The 20,248-nt window shown below is 42.0% G+C and overlaps 2 protein-coding genes across 3 annotated transcripts in view; both read left to right on the top strand.

Moving 5' to 3' along the window:
• SUB1 (SUB1 regulator of transcription) overlaps positions 1-20,248 on the top strand; it is a 991,845-nt gene that overhangs the window by 6,055 nt on the left and 965,542 nt on the right. The window lies entirely within an intron of this gene.
• LOC137422061 (uncharacterized) lies at positions 801-12,597 on the top strand. 2 transcript variants are annotated; one of them, XR_013622620.1, is made up of 4 exons: positions 801-839; positions 3,251-3,316; positions 4,157-6,956; positions 9,096-12,597. XR_013622620.1 is itself a non-coding variant. In XM_068108778.2 (3 exons), the coding sequence occupies exon 3, from the start codon at positions 4,264-4,266 to the stop codon at positions 5,644-5,646; it is 1,383 nt and encodes a 460-aa protein (XP_067964879.2). In that variant the 5' UTR covers positions 801-839; positions 3,251-3,316; positions 4,157-4,263; the 3' UTR covers positions 5,647-7,550. The 2 variants fall into 2 exon arrangements, 1 of the variants encoding a protein (XP_067964879.2); XM_068108778.2 differs by lacking the exon at positions 9,096-12,597 and having other exon boundaries at positions 4,157-7,550.

Below are 20,248 nucleotides of genomic sequence, written 5' to 3'. Positions count from 1 at the left end.
AATATACAAGTTTATCGACTTAATTCTTCAAAGGAGGAAGGGTGAGAAGGTTGCTGCCATGGTCAATCAGCACCTGACAAATGCAATAGGTGTGTGTGGCTGCCACGCAACCTGTGATAGACAGAACCGCCCATTGCAACAACAAAAAGGCAACGTGCCAACTACTACACTGATAACCACAGTAACTCTACCAACATACAATCTTCTGGACCATTCGGTGATAATTCAAAAAACAAATCAATTTCCGTGATTATACACCGCTCATAAATCGTTTGTGACTGGAGAACACTACACATTATATTTACCGCATTGGCCGCCAAATAACAGGTCGCTACACAAATTACTACGTTTGGGAACACATTGAAGCACTTTTTATTGCATTACCGATATAAACATAAAGATGGTGCTATTCAGAAGCATGGTTGGCTCATGCTTCTTCGAATAAGGTGCAGACATCCATCCACGATGCAGGAGCTGCACACAATGAGTTTTTAATGTCCAAACCTATTGATAACCTGACGTTTATTTAATGTCCATTAAACCTGACTCCAAGGCATATTATTTCACTGAGTGACTGAAATAATTTATCCTCAAATTGGGACATTCGTCATTATCACTGGATGCTTCCTCCAACGCTTGGACTTAATATTTCGTTTTAATTTATTGTCTTCACTTTTCCTCTTGTTGTATACGTGGTTCCAAGTAAAAACACTCAGGTGGAGGTAATAAAAAACTAACAATCAAAAAAAAAACAACAACAATAACTAATAAATTGGCGGGATGTAAACGTCACTTCCTAGTTCCTTTAGTCGGTGTAGTCCTGTGAGGAACAAATGGCGGTGGGTGTCCAAGTTTTACTATCTTTGTGTAAAGTTGAGGCGTTTTGGAAGTGATTTTCCTCGTAATACCTTTTATAAGTGTTAAACTGCTGAAATGTTTGATTTGAGAAACAAAGGCGTATTTCGTAACTTTAACTAAGCGACACGTGGTCCACTGACGGTAAGGCCGATGTCGACCGATCTTTAATTTGACCTCTAGAGCATCAGAACTCTATTTTACGTAATTTTATCCAATTGTGTATAATTATCACATGAAGTCGATCTAATGATTAAATCATAAATGTGTTGATCCCACAAATACCGACCCTGCTTGGTCTTTGTTTCGAACTCTGATGAAAATCCGCGTGTTCTTCTTCTTCTTACACACATGGATTATGGCATAGTAGGTACGTGACAAATTTCAAAAACAAGGAACTCCTTTGCAACTGGTCACATTGGAAAGAGCATGAAAATACCATTAAAATGATACCCACATCATTGTCCCTAGGTCTAATATTGAGTTAAAGCATTTTGACATTTACCAACTATGCGCAATTTTGGTCCTTTGTGATCAATGGAAACAAAGGAAAAATTTGTGACCTTTTGTCTGCTTTTTCTTGAAAAATGCACATTAAAATGCTGTAACTTCTTTGTTTTTAGACATATCTCGAAATAAGCATTTGAAAGCTTACAAGGGCAACAAAAGTGATGTGAAATTAATTAAAATGTAATTAATTAATAAATAATTTAATTAATTATTAACTAATTAATAGTAAATTACCATGTCAATATATACAGAACAATATATCTGTAGCTTCCTTCATTGAACATTTGCATGTAAAAATGCACCCCACTTAAAATAATTTTGGAATGATCCCTTAGAAAAGAATATTTCTAACCAATCGCATCAATATTCACTTTATACATAATTAATTGACAAGGTTAGATCTCCACAGATGAGATCAGCTGCAAGAGCATATTTTGAAACTAGATGTGGATAAATATATTAACTAACACATTAAATTGGTTTCAGAACGATATAAACTTTCCTTCAATTAAACAATTAATTAACACAAACGTGTGATTTATACATGCATGACATGCATGAGGTGCATGAGCTGTGAGCGCACGATGCACCGCGACGCCATTTTTTGGAATTTCCATCCACGACACGTTTTATTATTATCGTCAAACACAAGGTTTCGGTGCTCAAATTAACTAAATATTAAAACCAGATGTGGATAAATATATAAACTAACAGAATAAATTGGTTTCAGAACGATATAAACTGGTGTTGACTAATTTAACCATTAGTGAATGGTTTTGACAACCCAAACTTGCAGCAATAAATTCACCGACTTCTCAAAGTCGGAAAATAAAGGTTGGAAGACGAGGTCAAAAGGGAAAATCTGAACTACGTCATAAGTATTTCCGGTTCATCTAAGAAAAACAAATACGATCTCTGCAGCGATAGAATAGAGGGCTGTGCAGACAGCCGAGATCGCTGGCAGAACAGGTAGTGGTGCCACAGCGACGCGCTACTCAGCAGCCGATAGTCACGTACCTAACTGGAGTCTTGCAGAGAAACATTTATCTCTTTGACCTGATTACACTTATTCCTTTAAGTTATATATTTAAAATGTGGCCTTTGTTGTATACAATGCGTTGACCCATCCCCCACAATATCTCAGTGTTACGTAATAAGTGGACGGTGGAGGGAGTAGTTTGAGGACAGAGGGGAGTGGAGGAGGATCATGGTCATAGCAGGAACTTTGTGCCATCGGACCTCACACCTTGTAAAGGGAAGAGGTTTGTCTTGTCTCCAATTCCATCCTGGAGTAACTTGACGTATTTGGCATTGAGCACAGTAAGCCATATTCGGAACATTCTTGGGAATGGATATAAAGCTTGGGTTTCATTCTTAAAGTACAACAAAATTGTCTTTCAGCAAACATTGCCACCATCACTAAAGAGTGTGAAGAGTAAGTTTTATTTGTTTTCTAACATGACTCCACCGATGCATTTAAAAACGAATGGCATGAGATGTTGCCTTCACCTGGATAGTCCAGCACACCTATCAGGTGCATTGTCCAGATTCAGCTGGACCTTGCACATTAGTCAGGTAAGTATGGAGACATTTCACAGGATGGATGTGGCATGGTTGAACTCGTGTGGACATGAAGTATGAACTTCTCATTTCATATACAGTATACACTTTTGTAAAGGAGGTAGTATGGACATAAGTAGATTTATTCGCATTTTAAGTTTTGCTGAATTCTTTCAAAAGGCCTTTGAATGATGATTAACTGTCTGTGTTTCACCTGAACTTGTGATGACACCAACAAGCTGACGGGCCTGTCATGTACTCTTACCCTCTTTCGTTGTTTCCTGGCAGAGTGAAATCTAATTCCTAATTCCTGTTTGTTTTGCAGATTCCTGGACTGGATGTGAAGGCTGCTGTTGGCATTTCAGTTTATCTGGATGGAAAAACTTTTTAGGTTTTGCAATTGAACCTTCTTGCTCCTTTAGAATATAATGAAGTTTGGTAGATGTTTGTGTAATGGTAAACTGAGAAAATGGAAAGTTGTACAGTTTGAAAAAAGTTATAACGCAATAATAGTTAAAGTTGTTGTCTAGAATATGAATATAAGGGGGGGGGGGGGGGGAGGTGTGAGAGGATGCAGTTGTGTGGCAACTTACCAATTTGATGCACAAAGTTTGGAAGGTGTGTCTGTGCCACCATCTAATCCATGTAGTCCGGCAGCTAAGCTAAATATAGCATAACAATTGTGCATTTTGTGAGGAAAGCACCAAATTTGGCACACTAGTAGACTATCATATTATGAAAAGATCTGGATATTGGGCCATCTCAGATTCAGCCCCTGATGGCTATGGCAGCCATTTTTCAAAATGGCCGCCAGCGGTTACTGTTATGATACATATCTGCTTTACTGGAGAGGAATGCAGGTTGACAGTGAAGGTTTATTTTCTAATAAAGGTCCAATAATGGTCAAAGAAAGTGACAATTTGATTTGGTTGAGAAAAAAAAAGTTTAAGTGGACTAATTAGTCTAATTAAGACACAGATTCTGAATGAAAACCAATGATAAACATACATAGCACTATTGGCTTGGCACCTGGTAGTAGTGGCAATCGTATTTATGACTGTGGGCTAGGAGAAAACCGGTTTAATTCATAACTAATTTATCCTACCCTCTAAATTCCCAAAAGGTGCTTTGGTGCATGAACTTTGACAACTATATCAGGAGAAAATCGACCCTTGATTCTGTCTATGTATGTGTGGGCATGTGTGTGTTAACAATTACATTGTCATTGCAGGTCCTGATGGTGGTGGTTGCTGGTGAACAGAAGATGCATGTAGACTAATGGTGGTGGTTGCTTATGAACAGAAGATATAGCCTAGTGTAACATTGAACAACTTGACCATGTCCAAGAGCTTCCAATTGGTTGGCCTTGAGCGTCCTGTCCCATCAACATCAACGCACCCAACTCAGACTAACTGGAAGCTGTGTATCATTTGCCAAGAGGACAAAGCGGAGTCTCTGACATGTCCTTCACAGTCCAAGCGAAAAGACTCTGGGAGTGGGTACAGTTCACTCGCAGCCAATTTGATCAGATTCAGTGAGCTTGGACAACTTCCAGGAACACTTCAGTTGGAAAGACTCAATGAAGGGTATGGCATTGAAGCGGCCATGGTTGCAAACAATGCTTTGTACCATCAAACATGCAAGCTCAAATATAACAATACAAAATTGCAAAGAGCAGAAAAGCGAACACTCATGACAGGAAGAGAGATCCATGACGTACCAGATGCGTGCAAACGCACCAGATTTCATTCAAGATCATCAAGTACAGAGAAGGCCCAAGAAGCCCAGTGTTTCTTCTGCAGACAACCTGCAGGAACCGATGGTCTTCACGAAGTTGCAACATTTCAAATGGACAGTAAAGTTCGAGACTGGGCAGCCCTTCTTGAAGACACAGAACTGCTCGGTCGACTCAGTGCCGGGGACATGGTCGCCCAGGAAGCCAAGTACCATAAGAAGTGCTTATCAGTGCTGCACAACCGTGTTAGAAAGGCCCAGTCTGAGGGACCCAAGTACAAAGACGAGGAGCGAGAAGTATCAGGTATTGTCTTCGCCGAACTGGTCCTCTATGTAGAAGAAGCTAGGCTAGATGAGACAGCACAGGTGTTCAAGTTAGCTAATCTCGTAGAGCTCTATCAGTCCAGAATGGAACAGCTAGGGGTTAAGCTCGACACAAGGGTCCACTCCACACGTCTGAAGCAGAGACTCCTTACCCAGTTCCCTGACATGCGCGCACACACAAAGGGGAGAGACATCCTGCTGGTATTTGAAGAAGACGTTGGGGCTGCTCTCATCAAAGCCTGTGAGCTGGACAGTGATAATGATGTGGTCCAGCTTGCACGTGCTGCACAGACCGTGCGCCGCCACATGTTTGAAGAAGCTGAGCCCTTCAACGGATTCCCTGAAGGATGCCAAGAAGAATCTGTACCATCACTGCTGCTTGCCCTGGTGAGCATGGTCCTAGAGGGTCCCAGCATTATGGATCAGATGGCAGACACAACCCCTGCAGCACTTGCCATTGCCCAGATGCTGAAGTTTAACTGCATCAAGCACAAGCGGGCACATCGCACCACAGGACCCGTAACTGCCAGGCACAGTGCTGCGCAGGAGACCCCAGTTCCCACATACGAAGAGGGCGGCCTACCAAGGAGGCCATGTGTGGGGTCAAACACTGCTACCAACGCCAGAGCTGCCTCCAACCAGCTGGGGCTGGGTCAAGAATGACGAGGGGGTGTACGAGCCACACTGGGCGAAGCTACCCAAAGCAGCCCACACCTGCTATGAGCTAGTATCGTGCAAGTGCAAGAAGAGCTGTGTGAAGCGTTGCAAGTGCAAAAAGGCCGCACTTGAATGCACAGCTTTGTGTGTGTGTGAGGGAGAGTGCTCACAAAATTGAGAGAACATTAACAGAGACTGTCAGATTCAGAACAATTTCGATATCATACCAAACAGTAAACAGATGTTCACTAGTATGTGAATAACTCGATGCCATGAATGGTGGCCATTTTGAAAAAAAGCGGCCATCTTTGATTTTCTAGTGGCATGCAAGTTTTTAAATATTATGTTTTAGAATAGTCTAACATTGGCAAATTGACACTAAAATCATTTAAATCAGACAACTCGATCAATTTCTATGAGAGAGTCGTCCGGTACAACAAATAATTAGTGGCCATCTTGAAAAATGGCAGCTATTTTTAAACTTGAGGTGGCTACAGGTTATGTTTTTCTTCAGCTTTTAATAAATGTTCAGACCAATGTTAGTGTTAGTATTATCCTTTGAACGACTGGTACACTAAGGGTTTGTGAAATTAAGTAACTGCTAGCGGCCATTTTGGAAAATGGCTGCCACAGCCATCAGGGGCTGAATTTGAGATGGCCCAATATCCAAATCTGTTCATAATAGGATAGTCTACTAGTGTGCCAAATTTGGTGCTTTCCTCACAAAATGCACAATTGTTATGCTAAGTTGCCCCACTATTTGTGAATCGGGCTTCTCAACGTTGGTGCAGCTGAAGACAAAGGCTCGGAACCACCTTCAATGTGAGGCAGATCCGAGATGTGCGCTTTCTACAACAGAACCTCGGATTTGGAAACTGGTGCAAGAAAATTCAGGAGAACATCTCATTAAAGTCGCTTTAGGTTAAACTGGTTTGAGGTTTTTTTTTTTCTTCCAATTGGCAGATACTGCAATGTTTTGTGTTAGCTAGTGTGGTCAGTTATGATATTACCGTGCACTTTTGGCAGAAAGCATGAAATTTTGCACAATAATAATATAAAACCCATAGAACAATTTTAGCCTGGGAGCCACCTCAGTTTTTTCTTTCTGTACTAATTAACAGTATGTTATTAACAAGCGCTCGAATTGGGCGTGGCCCAGCCGAATCGTGCTCCTATTCATCCAAATCCAGGCTGGAGTAATGAAGAATGTCGGACAAAATGATGGACGAACGAAGGATTTCAAACCAAATCTTCGTTTTTCTTCGATGTTTATCGAACAGTAAAATGATCCCAAGATGATTCAGCAGTCAGAACAGGTAAGATTTGCTATTGTTATTATTATATAATGATGGAATGGAGTGGTAGAACAGTCTGAACAACTAGTGACTGCGTTTGTGGGTTTTTTTTTTTGGTCTGTCTGAGTGAATCTGAACTAAAACGACGGTTCTCGATCAGATTCATTCGCTGTTTCTGTAGTCTGACAGATTCAGTCATCAGAAAACATTCTGAAGCCCTAAAACCCTTGCTTAATAGTCTTGACAGAATAATTTTTTTTGCGCTGGCACTGTCTGATGGTGTGAGGTTGATCCTTGTGCTATTCTTAATTCTATTTTAGTTGTATGTGCCAATTTTTTTGCAACACATTCACGTTTTTTGACGTTGCGTTTGCAGGGGCACATGGTTATTATAAAAAAGTGGTTTACTTCTGAAATCAACTCGTAGGCTTACCAAACAAAACTCTTCATCTAAGTATATAGTGTGTAAATTATCTGATCACAAATTAAAATATTTAGTATTTGGAGAGATTTATGTAAAGATTTCCTGTTGATGCAGTGCTTCCACTCACGGGAACTACCATTTTTTCATTTATTTTAGAAAAATATATCGTTATTAAACTTTTTATTGTCTGATTCATGTATATATCTGCAATAATTTTTTTTGATGTCAAGTCGGAAAGTTTTCACCTTGTCTTGATGGGCCACCTGGTACAAAATTTCAAGCGCAAGAAAATTTAATTTTATATTTGCTGAGTTGAAACCCACCCTAAAAAATGATTTAAGAAAATTTTGTCAATGTTCACATAGTTGGACCCACCCTAAAAAATCTGAAGTAGAAAATATTCTGTCAAAAGGTTACAATTTGGACCAACTCAAAAATGTGACGTAAGGATATTTTGTCAAAGTTTACCGAGTTAGACCACCCCAAAATTGACGTGAAATTTTGCCAGTATTAACACGAGCCCAGTGTATATGTTCCATAAATAGTTGTCTTAATATTTTTTGTTAATTTAAACTCGGAAAAATCAGAATAAAAAATTGATGAACAGTACATATTGATCGCTCAAAGATATCGGATAACTGCATCTCATTATTTCATCTATCTATAATGCCAGTAATCTCTGTGTGTCTGTCTGTGTGTCTGTGTGTTTGTCTGTGACCGCTGTTTCTCGACAACCACGGGTCCGATATACTTGAAACTTGCCAGGTATATTGCTGGGGACCCGAGGATGTGCCTTTTCAAGGTTTGTAATTAATCGGACAAGTACCTACCGAGCTATGTCCAAAAAACGCTTCAACCAATCAGAGAGCAGCGAGCTATCACGTGTGCCGAACCGTTAATGCAATGCAAGCGTTAATGCGTTAATGCAAGGCTTTTCTTTTTTTCCCTCTTCTCTTTCTACTTTTCCTTGCGATTAAATTGCAAACAGCCAAAATACGTTGGCGCTAATTGAATAATTGGCCATTAACACTAAAATAATCGTAACTGCGATATGCCAACTTCCGGACAGTGCAGCCTTCCATGTTGTTGTTGTTTGCAGCAGCTGTTTGCAGCAAGGCAAGGCTTTTCTTTTTTTCCCTCTTCTCTTTCTACTTTTCCTTGCGATTAAATTGCAAAAAGCCAAAATACGTTGGCGATAATTGAATAAATGGGCATTAATAGATAGATAGATAGATATGCGATATGCGAACTTCCGGACAGTGTGCGCGTTACGAGCTGACCGCCATTACGGTACGTAATTCGATTTCTTATGCGCATTATTTCTCCCAATTCAGTCAGAGCGAAGGGCGGAAGCGAAGAGCGTTGTTATTTTTTGTTTACGGGCGTACGGGCGGGGTAGAGCGTACGGGTAGCGTTTTTTTTTTTTTTGGGCAAGGAACGGGCACCCACGTACGGGCAATGCCCTAGTTAGTTTAAATCATTCATCTTGATTTGTTTTGGTCTTATTTTCAAACGTCAGCTTCGCAGTTTGTCTTTTTATAACATGTTCAAAAAATCACCTTTAATTATTTTAAAAGTACTAAGTCTATAATCATGTTTTTACGATAAATAGCTTAGTATGTACATTTGAAAGTTTAAAAAGCTTAGTTTAAAATACTTTTGAAAGCTTTTTGCCATGCCTCGAGACGGGTGAGAAAAATCGATGGATTATTTCAATTGTAGTTATCTTTTTCCAGGTCCCTGATGCAGTAGGTGGAAGGAGTCAATTGGGAGCTTTGTATCGTCGGCCAAACAACAACAAGCGAGGCACTAAAGTGTCCTGGCCGGCTGCATCTCCTGAGTCGGTGGCAGAAACGTATACCAGCTTTCTGAAGAATGTTGACGAGGTCAGGCAGATCGGATAGATGCCAGTTTCATTGCCATTCGCTGAAAGTGACACAGAACTTCTCGTGGAAAAATGTGCTCGTTGGCACAAGACTTGCAAACTAAAGTTCAATACCACAAAGTTGGATCGGGCAAAGAAAAAACGTCGTGCTGTTGCTCCATCAACGAGTACAACACCATCCAGGAGACCGAGGCGCATGTGCTTTGATGCGAATCGTTGTTTATTCTGCCAGGATGGCATGAATAGTGATCTGATCCGTTTCTGTACTATGGAGGCAGATGACAAAATTCGACTGATGGCAACAGAACTTGAAGACTAAACTCTGCTCGCTTGCCTTGCTGGTGGAGACCTCATTGCCATTGAGGCCAAGTATCATAAAGCTTGCCTCACCAAGCTGTACACGTGCTTCAGGGCTTGCCAACGAAAGAAATCTGATGATAAAGCAGAGGAGAATATAGTGACATCCCGAGTGTTCGTTGAACTCATAGAATATATTGACAATGAAACCCGTGGTGGGAAGACTTCAATTGCATTGACAGAGCTCCACGAACTCTATGTTCGCAGATTACAGCAATTTGGCTTCGGTGCTTATGTTCACAAAACGCGCCTCAAGGAAAGGATCTTGGAGCACTTTCCTGAATGCAAGCCTGAGTTTGATGGTAGGAACATAGTTCTTCTGTTTGACAACACACTGAGGATTATGGTCAGAGAGACGTTGAAGCAGTCGGCCGACTTAGATGCAATGACACTGATGAAAGCAGCGAAAATTATTCGATGTGATATCCTGTCACATGAGAATTTTAAATTCACAGGGCACTTTCCCCAGGGTTGTCAAAAACAATCGGTACCGCCGCGTTTACTTACGCAACTCTTCATGATTATGCACGGGACGGACATCAATACTGACAATGATCACCATCACCATCAACCATGCTCGAGTGTGGCTCAGTTAGTATCATTCAACACGGTGGCTCAACAAAGGAGTAAAAGCCAACTTTCATGCCATGGATCCCGTGAACCGCTGCTGCCAATCTACATTGGTCTTGACGTCCATTCGCGCACTTGAAGTAAGACCATCATCACGGAGCTGAACCGCATGGGGATGTGTCATATTCGCGTGTTCTACACATTGAGGAGTGGCTAGCGACATCAGTGGCAGAAAGATTTCACAATGATGGAGTCTGTCCACCACGACTTCGGAACGGTCTGTTCACTGTTGCAGCGCGAGATAACATAGATCATGATCCAACATCAAACACCGCCACTGCTTCATTCCACGGCACGAGCATCAGCATGATGCAGAATGTTGATTGAGATCACCAGGGCGCTGAGACCACCAATCAGCATTCCACCAATATGTGGTGATGACCATCAATTACCAGATTGCTACACTACTTTGCCAGCCATTGCAGTGGACCTGAAGAACGCCAAGCTGATGATATCTGCTTCAGAACCTGTTTTGCTGGAAATCTGTTGGAGGCCTTGATCGGCTGCCACCAACAAAGGATGCCTTACATTAGCATCTGAAGCGAGCCATTTATCAATGTGGAGTATCAATGTGCAGTCCCGATCCAAGTCGCCCAGACGCTACGCCAACAGATTACGGCTGGAGGAAGGATCAAGATAGATGGGTGCCTGTGTGGGTTGTTAAACCGATCGTATCATCAGCCTGCCAACAGCTGATCAAATGCACATGCAAGAATGTGTCGTGTGTGTAAATGTGCACGAGCTTAACTGAAGTGCACTTACTTATGTAAGTGTGAATGTGCTAAGTAGATTATTGACTGGTGAGTGACGACGTTCTTTTATCGAGTAATGTTACCTCTCACTGAAAATAGTGCGACTTTGCTACTTGTTCGGTGTTTGGGCATACTGCCTAATGTTGAGGAATAGTCTTAGTTCTGGCAGATTCAGAACAGTGAAATTTGGGAATTGATTTGAAAATATTTTTCATGGGCTTTAAGCATTAAGTGACAATTATTTTTGTGATCGGTGTACATTTGTCTGTCTGTACAGAGCATAGCTCAGTGGTTTCTTATCTGATATTCAATCATATCAAGGTCTCGTTGTCTTGTCACGAATAGACGTGCCACCCCACCTATTCTGGGCTGAGGCGCGCCCTAAAAACTTGCTTAATGGTTTTTCGGCTTTTAGGTACTTCTCAGAGATCGGTCGAATCGTATGGATGTTTGGTATTTCGATAGACAGATGACCCGTGTATACTACGGAGCTCTATTTTTTTTAAAGTTTGCTTCTGTTAAAAACGCTTTAAAAAACCCCGCTAAAACCAGACATTTTAATGAAAGTTGAATGGTCTGAACATGTTTTGCATTAATGGTGAGATGTCACACTGGCGTGAAAATAATCGATTCTACGCCTCAAAATTAGTGTAAATCCTTGTTTGGTCCTTTTGGTTTGTTAGCGGGTAAATTAGCCTCACAATGGACGCCATATTGTATTTTAAGTCCAAGATGACCACCAAGCACTAAAAGGTCACAAAGTTGAATTTCTGACCCCAGAATTCATATTATTTCATGTTTCATTTGTGCAGTTTTGTTTATTACTTCCAAAGTTATGAAACGGTTCAAGTCGTCGTTGAATATGAATGAATGAATGAATGATCGTTTTAAGGCCATTTTCCCCACAACAGCGGGGGTTAGCCTTGCGGGCCCCATGACAATCATGGTTCCCTGTTTGAGGCAATGTTTTTATGGCCGGATGCCCTTCCTGGCGGCAACCCCGAGTCGCCTCTTATGATGCACAGGGATACGGTGTACCTATTCTAAACCGGGGTACACACCGGGATCATTCATCCCAGCAAGCTGGTACTCAAATTTGCCGACCTCGGAAGGATGACAGGCTGAGACCGGGATTCGAACCCAGGATCCTAGGATCCCAAGCCGGCACCCTAACCGCTAAGCAACACCATTTATGCTAATTATGTCGTCGTTGAGGGACATATAGCATAAATTATGCAAATTATGTCCTCCAAGGTTATTTTCTCGTGTGGCTCCCAGTTCAATTTTTTTTTTTAACACCTTGGCTACCTCAATGACAAATTTGGTGCTTTCTGCCAGAAGTGCGCAGTACACTTGAATATCCTGATTAACTGACCACACTAAGCCCACAAGCAAAGCACCCTGGAGATGAGTTTTCAAATATTTTTTATTTTCCTGGTTATTATTGCAATGTGTTAATAGTTTCATTTCTTAATTTAAAATAAATATTTGTTATTTTTATGGAAAAGCCTTGAAGTCTGAAGTTTTCATTTGCCTTTTCAATTGATTTTCTTGATGTTCTGGTCTAAAAATTTCTGGCAAGACCTTTTGTCACAATAAATTTGCTTTATTTCACTCGCATTAATTCATTTCACAAAGAAATCGTTCAAATGAGAAATATTTTTCCATTAAATACTCGGTCTCAATTGAATGAAGTTGTGGTTCATATTGACATTTCTTTGGTTTCAAAAAATTGCTATGATCCCCACTGGGCCATGACGTGTCAGAATGTCAGGTCAAAAGCCAGTTGGGCCACAGTGAAAAAAGTTGGGGAACATTAGATTCTAATCCAATGTGTAAATGCCATCGTTGCAAAACAAAATGAGTGAGGGTGAGGTTAAAGATATGTCTATGTAGCTTGTCTTGTGTAAAACAACCTGGCAGGATGAAGTTTGGGCCATTTTTCTTTGGCAATGCAAACGGTGCAAATTATGGTCGTGCTCTATGGTCGATTCTGGCCAAGGATACTAGCTAATTTATGCATGATGCAGCGTCTCCCCACGGGTCTGCACGTCTCAGAATGGCTGAACACTTTTCCACACTGGAGGAAGTGTCATGATTTGATGAGCCTCACCCTGTGGGTTTTTTTGTTTTGTTTTTTTTCCTTGTGGGGCTTTAAGGGCAGTTTATGTAACTCACTCAGCAAACATTGAAGACCTGAGCAGATTCAAGCAGCTGTTGGAAAAATTATGGGTGGAACGTGACAGAAAATGGTCTTGGGAATATCGCAAAAGGGTGTACACATTACTTGAAAATGATAAATAATCACATTGAAATTCATAACTAATTTTGTACATTTCTGAATTTAATAAAATAAATTTACCACAACACCTTGAAATATATGTACCTGCATCCTGTAAATATTTTTGTTAATTAATTAGTGATTCCAAACTGGGAAAAGATAAAATAGCCCACCTGGTATCAAACATTTCAAAAACATGTCGGTTGGAGTTTTAGGATTCCGGAAGTGTAGGTACCCTAAAATGTCATAGCACAACTTCCTGAAATGCTCAGTTGAATTGTGGAACATGTTCATTTTTTATTTATTTCTTTGTTAATGGCCATTCCTCTTTTCTCCCGCCTCTGGAACAAACTCCCACACTCACTTCAATCACACTCCTCCCTCCAGGTCTTCAAAACAGCTGTTCACCACCATCTCTTATCTTCCCCCATCCAAAACCTTGATCTTTTCTACCCCACTAATTCACCCCAGATCCACCTTGTTTGAAATTCCAACTTCTTTCCTGGAAGTCTTGGCAGTGTCCATATGTTTATACCTCTCCCACCCCCCCCCCCCCCCCTTCCCATGCCTCCCCCCCAAAGCCCTCTCCCTCCCACAGTTCTCTCGATGTCTCCATGTCTCTCGGTCCCTGCTCTCAAATGTTGTGTTTGTGTCCTTCCCCCTCTCTCCCCATCTTGTCTATCGCTCCCGATGTTATTTGTTTTGTGTGTCTGTTTGTCTTTCTGTGTGATTAATGTTCGCTCTTTCACGAGCCTCGATCTTGTATACAAAAAAATAATAATAAAATGAATATATTATGGCAAATAATATATCGTGTGAAATAATTCTTCGATTTACATGGTATATTATATTTAGGTCCATCTGCATTTTCTAAAATTTATATTCTATGTAACATGATGTATGACTAGCATCCCAAACATACAAAACATATTAAGTTTTCGATTTTTAATTTTTTTTTATACCTTAACATAAGAGATGTGCTTATTTCCTGAAATTCACAATGCAGCTTTATACTGATACCAGGTTTTCCAAAATTGGGTCTTTGGAAAGTTATGACATCTATATAATAATAGCGTAAGGATTCAACTGTTATCCCTTTTACGCCGCACCCCGTGACCCGATGCCCACGGCACTAATGGATTTACGATCTACGAACCGTGCTCTGTTTATCACGTACAGCCATACTCGATCTGAATTAGCTGACGTTGGGGCCCAAAAGCATCCGATTAACTGCCGATACGACGCCATCTTACGACGCCATCGTATTGGCGTCTGCTGGGCGAAGGCGAAGCAAGCCGTCCGCTGATTGGACAGGCGAAGGCGAAAGCAAGCCGTCCACTAAGTGGACAATCCAGAGCATGCATTTGTGCCGGTGTCGGCGATCGTTGTTCATATACGCACTCTTCATTCTCATCTTTCTTCCTAACTCTTACTCGGACAAGCAAATCCCCTATGCCATCCATAATGGTACACTCTATCCATACACCACATCCTCCCTTCCGTGGATGTTCCACGGGTTTCGGCTAGTCTATAATGTCAGTATGTGTGTCAACCACAAAACCTGGCAGCCTACAACATTGTATGCATACTATGAGTGCATGGATAAAAACTGGGTATTTGGGTAAACTTAAACACCCATTTTGAAGATAAATATATAAGGGAATGCTCATCAAAACCAAAAAAGCCAAAGCAATATGGTGGCACACCCTCTTGCTTTGGCCATTGCCACCTCGGTGTCTGAATGCTATTTTGTTTTGGGATGCTCAAAATTCCTTGATTTGCACCAGGCTGCAACAGTTTCTGTATGTTAAAGCACTAAAATACTTACACAAGAAAATACAAATAACCATGTTCTGTTTTAGCTAAATTTGACAAAAGTTTCAAATACAAGACAGGTACAGCCTGAGAGTTCCAGTTCCATAGTGGGTGCAGGGTGGCAGCAGCTGTAGTACAAATCTCTCTCGAGGGAAGTTAATGTTAAAATCTCTTAATGGTACGTGGTGTTTGAACTCTGGCTATTTGAATGTCCCCCATGTCGTTCATCCCTGTACTAATGCTGGAAGATGGGCCGTCCAGTTTTGCATCCATCCAAGGGCCAGCAAAAAAGTTGATAAATGTAGGAGGCTAAGGCTAACCCTCCACCCCCACCCCCCATGGCTTTCCCTCGCTTGACCCTCCTTAAGGGTGTAGTACTGGTGAACATTTTTTTTTTTTTTTTTTTACCTGAACAGTTTCCTTAGTCTTATAAACAAGAACCATGCTATTAGGTCATAGAAGTACCTCTAATTATTGTTATCTTTACACACAATTTACAAGAAATATATTTTGCATGAAATTTGTTATAACTTTAAATTTGCATCATTCTTTTGGGCTGAAATTTGGACAGGATATTCAGAATATCACTTCCTTTAAAATGAAGGCTTTTGTTTACAGGAGTAGCCATTGTGGATTTATTGAAGGACAACCAAGTTTTATCTGGTAATTGGCATAATTAGCTAATTAGTGAACATTTGATATAATTTCACAAAATCCTCATCAGGTAGTAGAGTAACATGTATAATACATGTACCAAGTTTTATGTGAAAAGAATGATAGGTGACAGAAGATAGAAGTAGAAATGTGTGTTTTTTATTGACGGTCTAATTTATGCAAATTATATGCATGTAATATGACGAAGTGTTGAAACTGGTCTGAGTTAAAGCCAAGATTATATCTTTCAAGAAAAACTGAAAATTAGATATTAACTTGACTGTTTTTGTGTAAAGGCCTCAAAGGTACCTATGTAGTTTTCTCAATTTTTCACCAGTACTACACCCTTAACCTCTGACATAAGGGGTAAACTAACCCCACCTACATGAGGTAGAAAGGGGAAATCGATAAAGTTGCACTCTGTAAACATAAACCTAGTCCACCTAACTTGCACCCCTTGCCCCTCAAGTCTGTCTACCAAACTCAAGTGGAGAACCCCTTTCCCCTTTAAGTGCCCCTACCAAATGCAAGTTGAGAACATACTCACTTCCTCATCCTCGTCGGTATTCCCGTCAGTGAAGCGACGGATGGGATTTGGTAGTAACAGGTGGTAATTTGAGAGAGACCTGCAGTGCCTCATGCTCTGTGTTCACACACATTTTTATCTCACCTGGAATGAAGTTCAGGGGAGCTTATGCGATGGTGCGTCAGTCCGTCCGTAAACCCTTGACACTTCTCCGAAAATGCGGATGGGATTGCGACCAAATTTGGTACAAACTATATTTGTTTTGTTGTGATTAAAGTTTGTTCCACTGGTGTGTACCCCGGTTTAGAATAGGTACACAGTATCCCTGTGTGTCGTAAGAGGCGACAAAGGGTTGGCGTCAGGAAGAGCATCCGGCCATAAAAACATTGCCTCAAAAAGAGAACCATGACAATTACGACTACATATGGGCAGGGTACAGCCCGAAGTACCCCGTGGGGGAGCCCACTCCCTCGTCAAAACAAGGTGGGGAACCCGATCGAAGCAAGGGTGGAAATCATTCCATTTATGACGACGAAACGTCTGGTGCCCGACGTGGAGATCGGTTTCTGAGGTTTGGGACATGGAATGTAGGGACAATGACAGGGAGATCAGGAGAAGTGGTGGAAGTATTGGTCAGAAGAAGAGTGGACATATGTTGTGTGCAGGAGACGAGATGGAAGGGAAGTGGTGTGAGAATGGTGAAGGGTAGGCAGGGACAGAAATACAAGTGTGTGTGTGGCAAGGGTGCCCGGAGGGCGTGAATGGTGTTGAGTGTCCTGTTTTCTGAGGAGTTTGTAGACAGTGTGGTGAGTGTGACGAGTGAATAAAAGGTTGATGGTGAAAATGATGATTGGAAAGCTCTTGGTGAACATCTCAGGATATGCTCCGCAGGTTGATCGGAGCGATGAAGAGAAGGACAAGTTCTGGTGTGCTATAGAGAAGCTGATGGAAAACGTGAAAGATGAGGAAGTTGTTGTGGTTGGAGGAGACCTAAATGGACATGTGGGAAGGAGTATGGACGGTTTTGAGGGAGTTCATGGGGGTTACGGATATGGTGTGAGAAATGGAGAAGGTGAAAGGATTTTGGAGTTTGCTGATGGAGCTGATTTGTTGATTTGTAAAACTCAGTTCCAGAAAGAGGATAATAAGCTTGTTACATACACGTCAGGGGGGTCGTCGACGACAACCATTGATTACCTGCTGGTGTGTAGGCGAGATAGGGGGCACCTCCGGGACACAAAGGTGGTCCCGGGGGAGGAGGCTGTTTCACAGCACCACTTGGTTGTCTGCGACATAAGGGTGAAAGGTGCGAGGAGAGCTCAGCGGGTGAAGTACCAACCGAGAATGAAGGTGTGGAGGTTGAAAGAGGTGACAGTGAGGGAGACATTAAAAGAGAGGCTGAGTATGGAAGAGGATGATGTGGTTGAGCTTGAAAGTGGTTGGATGTCAATGAAAGATAGTCTGTTGGGAGCCGTTGGTGAGGTATGTGGATGGACAAAAGGACCACCGAGGCACTCGGAAACATGGTGGTGGGATGATGAAGTTGGAAAGAAGATTGACGAGAAGAGGAAGAAGTTCAAGGAGTGGCAGAAGGCTAAGGATATGGGGGCAGAAAAGGCAGAGCATGAAAGTTAGAAGGCTGCAAAGAAAGAGGTAGCAAAGGCGCAGGAGGCATGTAGAAAAATGTTCGGAGAATGCTTGGATTTGGAAGAGGGCCAGAGCGGTATTCAGGATTGCAAAGCAGATAGCGAAAGAGAGGTGTGATGTGATGGGGGTGAGTTGCTTGAAGGATGAAGTGGGACAAATCATTGTGGACCCAGATGGAATTAAAGGAAGATGGAAGAGATATATGGAAATACTGTTAAATGCAGAGAATGAATGGGATGGCAATATAGAGAGCAACCCAGTTTTAGGACCGGCAGAGAAGATAACCGAGAAGGAAGTTGAGGAAGCGATAAAAGCAATGAAGAATAGAAAAGCGGGAGGGCCGACGGGAGTTGTGGGTGATATGTTGAAGGCAGCGGGAAGTTGGGGTGTGAAGAGAATGACAGAGATCTGCAATGTGGTGGTGAAAGAAGGCCGCATTCCAGTGGATTGGGAACTGAGTACCCTCGTCCCTCTATACAAGGGGAAAGGTGACCCTCGACTGTGGCTCGTATCGAGCAATAAAGTTATTGGAGCATGGAATGAAGGTATTGAAAATGGTGTTGGAGAGGAGGATAAGGAAGAAAGAAGATTGACGAAATGCAGTTTGGATTTATGCCAGGAAGAGGAACGACAGACGTGCTTTTTATTGTGAGGCAGTTGGCAGAAGTATATGGAGAAGAGGAAGAAGTTGTTTCTTGGGTTTGTTGATCTGGAGAAAGCATTTGATAGGGTTCCACGTGAAGTAGTGACATGGGCATTGAGGAAGTTAGGAGTGGAGGAATGGTTGATCAGAGTAGTGATAGCAATGTTCAAAAGAGCACGCACAGCTGCAAGGATGAAGGACGGGAACAGTGGTGAGTTTGAGGTGAAGGTGGGAGTGCATCAGGGGTCGGTACTAAGTCCACTACTATTTGTAGCTGTGATGGTGGAGGTGCTGGCTCAGAACGTAAAGGAGCGTTTACCGTGGGAGTTGTTGTATGCAGATGATCTGGTGTTGATTGCAGAAAGTATGGATGGACTGAAGGAGAAGATGAGCAAGTGGAAGGAATGTATGGAGACAAAAGGTCTGAAGGTGAATATCGGAAAAACGAAGGTGATGGCAAGTGGTAAAGCATGTGGTGAGGTTGAAAGAACGGCGAAGTGGCTGTGTGCAGGAAGGGTGTCGGAGTGAATTCCATTCAATGTACAATGTGCGCTGAGTGGGTTCATCAAAAATGTAGTGGTTTGAGAGGGTCATTAACCAGTGTGGGAGCTACATTCAAGTGTAAGGTGTGCACAGAGGGAGCTGCAGATGGAGGAAATGTTGAGTTGGATCTTGGAGACGGGGTGAAGTTGGAAGGTGTGAAAACATTGTTACCTAGGAGACATGCTGAATGGAGAAAGTAGATCAGACTCGGCAACGGTTGCTTGAGTGAGATGTGTATGGAAGAAGTTTTGGGAACTGAGTGGCGTGCTGACGAGGAGGGGAGTGTCGTTGAAGCTGAAGGGAAAGGTGTATGCTGCATGTGTGAGAAGTGTTATGATTTATGGGAGTGAGACATGGGTAATGTTCATAGAGCAGCAACGAAGGCTGGAAAGGGTGGAAATGCAAATGGTTCGGTGGATGTGGAGTATCGTTGAGAGAGAGGAAGACAAATGATGAATTGCGAAAGATGATGGGAATAGAGCCTGTGATGGGTGCTGTGAAGAGAAACAGGTTGAGATGGTTTGGTCAATGGTCATGTGTTGAGGAAGGATGAAAGTGACTGGTTGAGAAGAGTGATGGAAATGAATGTGGAAGGAAGTAGATGACGGGGAAGACCGAGAAAGACTTGGCTAAAGATGGTCGAAGAAGAAATGCGGGCAAGGGGGTTAAACAAGGGGAGATGCAGAAAATAGGGCAAAATGGAGAACATTGTCATGGGGACCGCAAGGCTAACCCCTGCTCTTGCAGGGAAAATGGCCTTAAAATGCCTGTTGTGATTAAAGTTTGTTCACGGCATTAAAATATTGGGGTCGGAGGGGGTCTATGGGGCCCTCTGAAAATGGTGAGATTGTTTTACACGACATCGCAGTTTCACATTTTTTGTCCAAAGGAAGAATCTTGAAAACAGATCAAAAGCATGAGGTCAGGTAAAAGGTCCTAAAAGCCGAGCTTTGTGACGGTACAGCTTCCACGCCTTACAAAAAATGTCCGATTTCACTTTCGTAAATCGAGTGAGTCTCAGATATGAATATTTGAAGAGGAAAAGTAGACCAGCGCATTTAACAATGCCTCAATCTTCAAAAAGTCATATCTCTGGAATAACTTCAGCAACGATGTTAAAATATAACATGGAAGGAATTTTCCAGAGCATCTTTCA

The sequence above is a fragment of the Myxine glutinosa genome, chromosome 2 (genome assembly GCF_964187855.1).
Source record: "Myxine glutinosa chromosome 2, kmMyxGlut1.1, whole genome shotgun sequence".
NCBI classification, from domain to species: domain Eukaryota; kingdom Metazoa; phylum Chordata; class Myxini; order Myxiniformes; family Myxinidae; genus Myxine; species Myxine glutinosa.
Note: the sequence above shows the minus strand (reverse complement) of the source record. Positions and strands in the feature narration are given on the sequence as shown.